At 49.6% G+C, this 9,809-nt stretch overlaps 1 protein-coding gene and 1 non-coding gene across 2 annotated transcripts; both read left to right on the plus strand.

The window, feature by feature from the left end:
• The first annotated feature begins 2,521 nt into the window (after positions 1 to 2,521).
• On the plus strand, positions 2,522 to 2,661 carry MIR166H (microRNA MIR166h). The gene has a single exon (NR_126965.1). It is a non-coding gene; the product is annotated as a microRNA MIR166h (primary transcript).
• Positions 2,662 to 7,120: 4,459 nt separating this feature from the next.
• Positions 7,121 to 9,214, plus strand: LOC100826670 (lysM domain-containing GPI-anchored protein LYP6). The gene is made up of 3 exons (XM_010237763.3): positions 7,121 to 7,936; positions 8,838 to 8,955; positions 9,049 to 9,214. Exons 1-3 carry the CDS (start codon positions 7,252 to 7,254, stop codon positions 9,212 to 9,214), a joined length of 969 nt encoding a protein of 322 aa, XP_010236065.1. The 5' UTR covers positions 7,121 to 7,251.
• The last annotated feature ends 595 nt before the right edge of the window (positions 9,215 to 9,809 follow it).

Raw genomic sequence — 9,809 nt, forward strand, 5'->3', positions numbered from 1 at the left:
GGCAAGTACATATATCCAGCAGATGGAGGCAACTAGCCGAGTTATAATATAGGAGAAGATGGGATCCCTGAGCTTGCATACACACTCTTCGCGGGGCTCATTGGCTGGAGTGTTAATGCATACGTGTACTGTTTCTGTCGCTCATAATTTAAGGAGACGGTCGCTCAGGCAGAAAGGTGATCAGAGGCTCGGCAGTGCAGGGCTCTAGCTAGGCTAGCTCTAGCGAGACCTACCTACGGGGCCTGGCCAAATCAACAGGTAATGATGGTGATCATCACAAGCTCTGTCGGGCTACCAGGGGGACCAAACTTACTGCCGCAAATTAAAGCACCCACGGTCAACCTTGCGAGGTTGACCGGGACTCCGCGATCATGCATGCATGGTTCCGACCATAGTACGTACACTTCTACGCATGCATGCATGCATGCAGTACTCCGTATACAGTAATCATGTACTCATACACCTATAATTAGTTTCAGATTGGGATATGCAGTATAGCAGACTGCAGTTATTGGTCGGATCATTTGGAAATTAACTTTACAAGCGCGGCAGTTTTTGAATTTCGAAAAGCCCTTCAGGCGGACATTAGACTGACGATAGGCACACATGTGTGGTCTGTATATATGATTCTAGGTGCACACGCCCATGCCTTCACTCTGCCGTAGTGTCGTCGTGGGCAAGTTTTGGGTGAAGCCTAGCTAGAGATGGATCGATGAGAACATGGCTAGCTGCTCGCTACTGTCGCTATAGTAGCTGCCCCATCAGTTCTTGAGCTGATACAAATGCAGGCAAAGACCCATTCCTCCGTGAACTCCTTTCGAAAAGGAGACGGTACTCGTTAATTCACAGTTCGGTGATGCAGTTAAAACCGCTTTTGCTGCCAAGCTAGAGCTAGCTTGCCGTCTCCAGGAGACAGACACTCTGCTTCTTGTAGCTTAGCTTGCGTCAAGTCACACACCCAAGTCCCGGCCCATTCCCATTCTCCCCGTTCTGTGGAAGTTTGAGCTGCTAGCTGCTCGTACGTGCTCCCTGCTGGTACAAGTATGTGAGTGACTGTGCGTACAAGACCTTTTAGTTTTGGGGCAGATAAACGTTCAGGGGTGCAGTAAACTCAGGAGAGAGATTGGAGGCCTGAGTGGATCAGACATTCAGAGAGATGGGGCTATATATTTGGTGCGGTAATAATTATGAGGGAGTATCTCTGATCTGCTTACATGCTTTTTCCAGACATTCGGCAGCCTTTAAATTGCACTAAATTGGTGCATTTCACGAGGCAAAATGGGCTGGAAACAGTCTTGAAGAGAGGGAAAATCAACTCGACCAAACATTCTTGAATGTTTCTCAACAAATTTGAAGAACGTGAGTAATTTTCTTTTGAAGCAGTCCTCCACGTGTACTTAATTATGTAGTGCCCATATAATTAAATTGGTAATATTCATGCAATTTGTGTCATAATTTTAGCAAATTAATATTCGTGCCATACACATACATATGCTTTGTCTATAGCAAACTTTTTCAACAGAGAATCATTGAAAATGTGGCCGCCATTAGTTCTAACTCCTAAGAGAGAATTCGATATTTGACATCCAAACTTTGCGATGTTGAAATGCCACTTACAATTTTCCTGTTGCAAATATACCATTCAAATTTGCGTGGGTACAAGTATACAGATACATATAGTTGATCGTTGAGTAAGAGAAAAGATGATCCAAATTAAATACATTTTGGAGCTGCTACAATTACGAGGAAAACGAATTTGCTCTCCCGCAGGCTTGTCAAAGACATGCCACACAACCGGCCTGGGGATCGAGCCAGAGGAAGAGGCTTTAGGCAGAGCTCGAGAAGTGGCGCTCGGACCGGTGCACTCCACGAGGCTGCTGCAGCAATTTGTGAGAATTCAAAGCACTAGAGTCACTTGTTACTCCACCTTTCCCCCCGGCTCTGAGCCACGAAAGTGAGAGATGCACAGAGCAGCAGTGCAAATGCAATGGAAGCCCACTGGCCCAAGCGCAGGCCTTAGGCATTAGGGCACCCACTGCGCCAAAATGGGGGCATTCCTCCATAAATTGCCATCAGTGTGCCTGCTCCTGTCCTCGTCGCCATCCCCACCCCAGGGGCCTTCTTCCCTTTGCCCCTCGTTTTCCTCTTTCAAAACCCTCGCACACCTTCTTCTTCTTCTCCCCCTATATGGCCGGCTATATACCTCGCACATGCATCCACCTCATGTTCTTCATCTGCTCCAGTATATTATGTCTCTCCCAGCTAGCTGCTACCGATCTATATAGCTCTTGTGCTCGATCTCTACCTCCTCCATTCCTTAGTTTCTACTAGTTAGCTAGCTTGCTCGTTGCCATGGTGGTTTGTGGGGACTGTTGGCTGGATCGAGGCCTCCTCGCCGGCTGGTATAGTTGGATTGGAGGCGTCGGACCAGGCTTCATTCCTTGTAAACCGATGCATCCATGGCGTCTACATACACATAGATGTAGGTTTCCTGTTAGTTAATCGCGTGGCATGCCAGGATTAGGTTAAGGGGTTTGTTGTCTGGCTCGGGGCTCCCGGTCTTGATCGATGCGCGACTCCATCTCCCTTCACCGGGGAGACGTGCGTTGCGTACGTTGACCGGGGATCTCGGACCAGGCTTCAATCCCTTTAACCATGCGGCATTGATTTGGTTTAATTTGTCCTCCATTTGACTCATTCAGTCGAGTCGGTCGACGGACCTTGCAGCGTCTTCTTCGGATGCATGGCCAGCGACGGTAAACAGACTGTAGGGCTAACAGACTCGGTACGGTGAGCTAACTACGAAGCTAGCAGTAAACACACTGTTAGCTTTCAATCTTTCAATGCACACTGGCGCTGTCGTAGGGCGCCTCCTAGTTTAAGTAGGAGATGCATGCATGCCAAGTGCCAACGATCTTTCACCGCTCCCTCTCCGTTCTTCCCGGTTACTGCTAGCTAGTCTCGCTTTCTCTAATGTTTTGGCTGGAACTAGACACATATCATACCCGGCATATGTTTTTCTTCTCTCTCGACAACTCCAGAAACACATATGCAGCACGCACGTTGTTGGCATTTGTGTGTCTGATTCGAACATAGGACACGTTAATTGATTAAGCTTTCTACTCATTTAATCGGTCATTCTTTTCGTGCATGCATGGTTCCGTGACTTTGGCCGGCGAACAAGTGAGGAGAAGCAAGCTAAGGTCAAGGAGCAGTTCCTATTTACTTTACATTACGCATGATTATGCAATCATTCTTGCCTGCGCGCGCGGCCGGAATGATGCCCGCATATTTGAGTCGCCCCCGCAATCCCGTATGGCGTACACGTACCGGCCGGCGCGCTTAATTCATCACGCACGCGGTGACAAATGAACCTGTTTTCTCCGTGTCTTTTCCAACAACAGTGCCATGCCTGGCTACGCTAGCTGGTCACCGTCCAGGGACACGTACAGGTTTTTGCGTTTGAGTGTGACAGGAGAGAAAATATAAGGAGCTGGACCCCGGCCAAACCCGGCCTCCTTAAATGCGCTCAACTACTCGAAGCAGGGCCTCTGGTAGCCTTTGTACATGTGCTGTACGTGTACGTGCAGGTCGTGTGCAAACGTACGTACTAGTACCACATACGTGTACGTGCATGGATCCACGCGTCCGTGTCGCCCGCTCCTCCGCCTCCGTACGTGCACCGGGAATTCGGGACGCACACCCGCAGCCAGCCGTGCATCGTCCTCGATCGACTTTAATTTTCTCGGTCGCACCGGCACCGGAGAGGTACAACATTTACGTACTGGAGATGCCGGCCACAGTGTACGTGTGTTGTACGTGTCTATTGTGGTCTGTCTTCTGTGTGGGCTAGCTATAGCGGCCTGTTGAGCTTGAGCACGTAGCATTGATGGCACACCGAGGGTACGTGGGCCACCTCTGGGCCTCTGGCTGTGATGGAGCACATCATAGGGGGGGCCTGACGCCGTGTGCATGCACTGATGCAGTGCTACCATTTGTAACGCATACTTTACCTTTCGAAACAAAAAGAACAATAACACGTCCAATACTTACTGACCCCGTTCATCCGGTGCTTTAGAATTTATTTTTTCAGTCTCAATCGATCGATATATACAAGCTAGCGGGCAGATATAGATGAGACAAATTTCACACATTTTTCTCTGATCCAAGCGAGGACGTCTGCGATCGGTCCACGCCTGAATATAAACAAGACCTTAAAAAAGATCAACAAGGAGAGGTCTTCTTATCAAGTGAGCTTTTGTTGCTTCATCTTTTTCCGGCTTCCTATGCACGTACGGGCGCGTACATGCGCAACGTACGCAGGCTTTACGCAGCATGTCCTGCTCCTGCAGTCAATTACCCACTGTATCTCGCGCCAGTTGTGTCCTCAGTCAGTGTCTGGGAATCGAGTTAGCTCACAAGAAAAGGGGAAGCTATAGCTAGCAACGTTGCTTGTACGTTTTACCTTGGCGTGCTGGCTGCTTGACCAGCTGAAAGAACGGCCAGTGCGTACGTGCGGTACGTACTAGATCCAGAAAATACGATCTGCTACTAGTAGTGTCCGGTACGTACGTGCATGCGTGTACGTATTAATTCAACGCCTCGACCCGTTGACCTGCCTCGTTTTGTGCCACCGATTTCAAGGCCAGTGGAGCTGGTAGTGTAGATCGAGGCTTCCTTCTTGCCGTGATCTAGGCGCCTCGTGGTACAAGTTTTTGTACATGTGTAACGTACGGATTTCCTTGTTTACCACACCTCGTTGCAGGAGTACGGAAGACAGTTGTGCGCGACGTAAATCAAATCTGCGTGTTAACACTAATTCGGATGTGTGGACCGACCGATGATCCATAGATCTTCACATGCATTTATCAGCAAGCTAGCGCCCGTACCTACTTTCTATGTATCTCTAACTCTACCTAGGAAGTACGTATTCCTACACCGTAGTATACATGGAGCCAGCAAATACGTACGGTACGCATAGACTCGCAGTACCACATGCACAACGACGCTACCACTCCCTGTACCCGTACATCGCACTACAGTGGCGATAGGATAGGTGCTGTACATGTATGGATGGGAGTACTCACGAGAGCAAGAGAGGGATCCAAAGAACGTACAGTGGCCATGGCCCGCAGGCCAGGCCTCCCCGCGCATTGCACGCAGACTGGTCGAGTCGCGCCGTGATTTGATCGGGGCGAGACATTGCCGCTGCGAGGGGACGCGCGCTCGTGTCCGGCCTGTCGATCGATCGATCCAAGCTGGCCTGCAAACAGTGCGTAGCCTTGGAAAGTTTTGAAAAAGGAGAGAATCTGTAACAGCGTGCTGTTTGTTAATCGGACACGTTGCACACGGAAGCAGAAACAAACCATGACTGCTTTCGTGCACCCGATCGATGATCAAGGCACTTACCCGACCGGGGGCTCACCGTGTTTCCATTACCGAAGAGCGGGAATTCTGAGTTCGGACAACTCGCCTCAAGGTACGTTTTTTTCCTTCAATCAAGATCACAACAAAGCGCCCTCCAACCTTTCATCGACCGGGTCCTAAATCGAGGCTGATTTTTTTACACATGCACACATGCTAGCTCGGGTAATATTACAAGTTACCAATCATCCAACACGCATGCAAAGCGATTGGACATTGACGCCCGTGTCACGCATCGTGGACCCAAATACATCCCGTAGAGCATCTCCTCAGATCGTACGGCCTGCCGCGGAATTGACCCAAGGTCAACTACGTACCCAGCACCCACCCTGGCATGCATCCACACGGCAGCTAGCTGCGACAGTACGTGATCTGAATACGGAGGAAAACAAACACAGTATATAGAGGGTCTCGTATATCACGTCCGGTCTTGTCGCGCGCCACAGGGACACAGGCCCAGAGGGCAGAGGGTGTCGTGGCATCTGGGATTACCACGTCTGGCCGGGCTCTGGCACGCGCCGCGCCTCTCTGGCGGGGCCTGGTGTGGCTGTAGGATCACGCACCCCAGGTGCTGGTCTTCGGGTCAGGAGCTGCGACCCCCCTGCCCGTGACAGTAAAATGTACTAGTACCACACTTTTTCATTTTACGTCATCGCCTTAGCAAACAAAACGGACTACACATGCCGTTGAAAACGAAAATAGCACCACTAGGCCAGTCGATTTATTTTTTTACTTACAGAAGATCTTGACTAATCTCTCTCTCGTATCCTCTTCATTTCTACCGAGCCAGAGCCCGTCACGTTGTGAGTTAAGACTAATGTACTTACAAAAATGTCTTGCTAAATAAGCGGCTCAAAAATGGGAATTTGTCCAATCTGGAAACAATTTGGAGTAGGCAATGGGCGATCTCGTGAAAATAAAATGTTTGGGACTGTGCGCGGTAAGAATCGACCATTTTTGTACCTTGATACGACGGAGTAACCTACAGAAGAGGTCCGTCAATTTACTTGGGCTTAGAGAAGCCTCTCCTTCAGACTAGACGGGCCAATTGTTATCATTCACCAGGCCGAGCTCCCCAGGCTTTCCTGACCGTGATACGCCGGCCCATACTTTCTTGCTGCCAGCCCATACTTTCTTGCTACCAGCCCATACTCGCGCTCTGATTTCCTCTCACTTTTGGCTACAGAGCTTCTACAGCCCAGCCATTCTAGAAAGAAAAAAATGCTACAGCCCAGCCAGGGGTCACGAGACCGTGAAGTCCATCATCGTCAGCACGGCAGTCAAGGCCGCCGTCCCTTTGTTCCACCGGCAAGTGGGTCCAGCACCTCACTCCCGTCCCCGCCCGTTACGTGGTTCCGATTCGTCCTCTTTTCAAAAGAAACGCCATCCCGCTACTTTAATTTCACCATCTTCCGCCACCGACTCATGGGACCAAGAGAACGCCCGGCCCCACCGGCCATGCAGCCAAACCTCAAAGCGGCCGGGTCGCAACGGGAAAGCCCTGGACTGGTGCATTCTCTGCTCGCCTTTCCCTCTTCCCCTGGTTTTGGCACAGATTCCCAACGCTGCCAAAAGCAAACAAACTGGACTCCTCTCTCCTCCCGCCATTACTCACCCGAGAGCACCGACGCACGCAGCAGCAGCCGCCCCAAACCACCCACTGACGAGCCGGGCCACACGCCACGGGCCGCAAGCTTCCATAGCACGCTTCTCTATTTGGAGCATCTTCCCCTTCAGAGTCACGCGCCGAACAGTGAAATCAGCGATCAGTTCTTCAGTCTCCCACTGCACGGAGCACGGCCCGTGGCACCTCCGTCTCTCTCGGGAATGGAGGACTCGTTGTCCGGCGGCTTCGCGGCAGCGTTGCTCGTCGCGATCGCGGTCGCGACAGTGGCGGAGGCGAAGACGACGATCGAGCCGTGCTCGGGGTCGGACGCGTGCCAGGCCTTGCTGGGCTACACGCTCTACGCCGACATGAAGGTCTCCGAGGTGGCCGCGCTCTTCGGCGGCGTCGACCCGGCGGCGCTCCTGGCCGCCAACGCGCTCGACTTCGGGGCCCCCGGCGCGGCCCACCGGATCCTGCCCATGGGCCTCTTCCTCCGCGTCCCGGCCCGCTGCGCCTGCTCCGACGGCGTCCGGAAGTCCGTGTCCACCCGCTACGCCGCGCGCCCGGGGGACACGCTGGCCGCGGTCGCGGACGTCGTCTTCGCCGGGCTCGCGTCCGCCGACCAGATCCGGGACGCCAATGGCCTCGGCGCCTCCGGCGACGCCGACCCCAACGACGCGCCGCTTGATGCGGGGCAGAAGCTTGTTGTCCCGCTGCCGTGCGTCTGCTTCAACAACTCTGACAGTAATCTCCCGGCCGTTTACCTCTCCTACGTCGTCCAGGTCGGGGACACCGTGCCCGCTGTGGCCGCGAGCTACGAGACCACCGTCACGGATATCATGAACGTCAACGCCATGGGCGGCCCCGTTGCCGCGCCCGGCGACATCCTCGCCATCCCATTGCCAGGTATGGTTCATTAATGACATTGCCATTTTCTACTACGGAGTAGTACATTTCTAAGGATGGTTTGGATGATCCTGTGAGATTGTTCATTAGGTGATCTCGGTTACTAGATCGTCATTCGTCATGCTACATTGGGTTTGATACTTTGACATGATCTAGGCCGGTGTCGTAAACGTCAATGTTTGTACTTTGTTTTAAAAAGGAATGCCGAATGAAACAAGCTCACTTTTCTGCGTGCCTTCAAAGTTCAAACAAGTACGATGTGAGAGTTCCTGTTTGGTACTTCCAGGTTCTTAATTCCTTATCACTGTTTGGGGGAAGGCATGCATTTCTGTTTGATACATGATATTTGTGGTCTACTGAATCAAATGGCTTTGAGCTGTACATTGCGAATGGAGTTAACAGAATTCCAGCTGTTTTTCTGTCGTTCATCTGTCACTTGAATTTTGCCAACGTGTTTTGTTATGAGAAACTACTTGACAAGGAAAGTAGTTGTAGGCTAGTAGCTTGTTACTCGAAGATGGCTGTTTTGTTGATTTACTTATTATTTTTTTGATTTGTAGGATTTGGTACATGTCTTCTTGTTTTAAAATCAAGCAGCTTAGCGTTTTCATTTGAAATTAAGTTTTAGTTAATTAGTAAGCTACCATAACACTATCACATTGTTCAGCATGTTGAACTGTCGGGTTATTCATTTTTATCAAGTATCCGAGTTTAAAAATTATGTGTCCAAAGTATTCAATTATTTATGGTGGATCTCTGTTTCTCTACGCTCTATCTTTGGTATTGCTAATTCTGCGACTCCACAGCTGAACAGAAATATTTCGCTCTTCTGTAAACATCAGCATTTGCCTAATATGTTTTTTTGTAATGATGATTTTTGTTAATTCATCTTTATGTCCAGCATGTGCATCTACTTTCCCAAAGTCTGCTTCCGACCATGGATTGCTTGTGGCAAATGGAACATATGCACTTACTGCTGGCAATTGCGTTCAGTGTAGCTGTGGGCCAGGAAACCTAGAGTAAATTTCACCTTGTACCTCTTCTGTTCATAAAGCAGTATTACTGCTGAAATATTTTAAGTATCATAATTCATGTCTTCTGTCATCTACCAGTTTATATTGCACGCCAGCTTCATTATCTGGATCATGCCCAAGCACGCAATGTAGTAATAGCAATGTGTTGCTTGGTAATGTGAGCACCCACGCAACAAGTGCAGGCTGCAACGTTTCTTCTTGCGGCTATGGAGGTTTTATCAATGGAACTATTACCACTTTGTAAGCAAGATGTTGCATAATTGGTTAAGTTTATCACAACTTTCTGCGATGAAGACTGTTAAAATTTGCTTTTCTTTTGCAGGCTAAACACTGGTCTTCAACCCAAATGCCCAGGTAACTGTTGTTGCTGTAATGCTTTGTCTGCATAATTGCTTCCAAGGCTGTGAAAGCATTACGTTCCTTCCTTTTAGACTCTTCAAAACTATTACTAGTATGAAAGATTTTCGAGTAGGCAAAGGCATGCATTTTCGTTTTCAATCTGAACACTCCATGAATCTGCCACTTCCCTTTTAAAGCATACACTTCAATGTTGGAACTGTATCACCAGAATTTATCTGTACATACAGAGAAGCAAGTGTTGCAACGCGCATTACACGCAAATGCATGGTTCACACAACCAACATCATACTTCCTGAATGAATACAGCTAAGCTTTAACTCTGAAAAACTTCAGATTACTCAACACTAAGCCCGGCAAGGTCTTTAAATTGAAACACTGGTAATAGTACTCTTTTTTTGTTTATGATTGCATCTGATGTCTCTCCTTCAGCTCATTTGACCAGCATAGCAAGGTTTACTTTGATATATCTCTTGTTTCTA

Source organism: Brachypodium distachyon, chromosome 3, assembly GCF_000005505.3.
Source record: "Brachypodium distachyon strain Bd21 chromosome 3, Brachypodium_distachyon_v3.0, whole genome shotgun sequence".
NCBI classification, from domain to species: domain Eukaryota; kingdom Viridiplantae; phylum Streptophyta; class Magnoliopsida; order Poales; family Poaceae; genus Brachypodium; species Brachypodium distachyon.

Coding starts and splice junctions, on each gene's coding strand:
- LOC100826670 (XM_010237763.3), top strand. CDS start 7,252: ATGGAGGACTCGTTGTCCGGCGGCTTCGCGGCAGCGTTGCTCGTCGCG. Junction 7,937..8,837: donor CCTCGCCATCCCATTGCCAG/GTATGGTTCATT, acceptor CTTTATGTCCAG/CATGTGCATCTACTTTCCCA. Junction 8,956..9,048: donor TGTGGGCCAGGAAACCTAGA/GTAAATTTCACC, acceptor GTCATCTACCAG/TTTATATTGCACGCCAGCTT.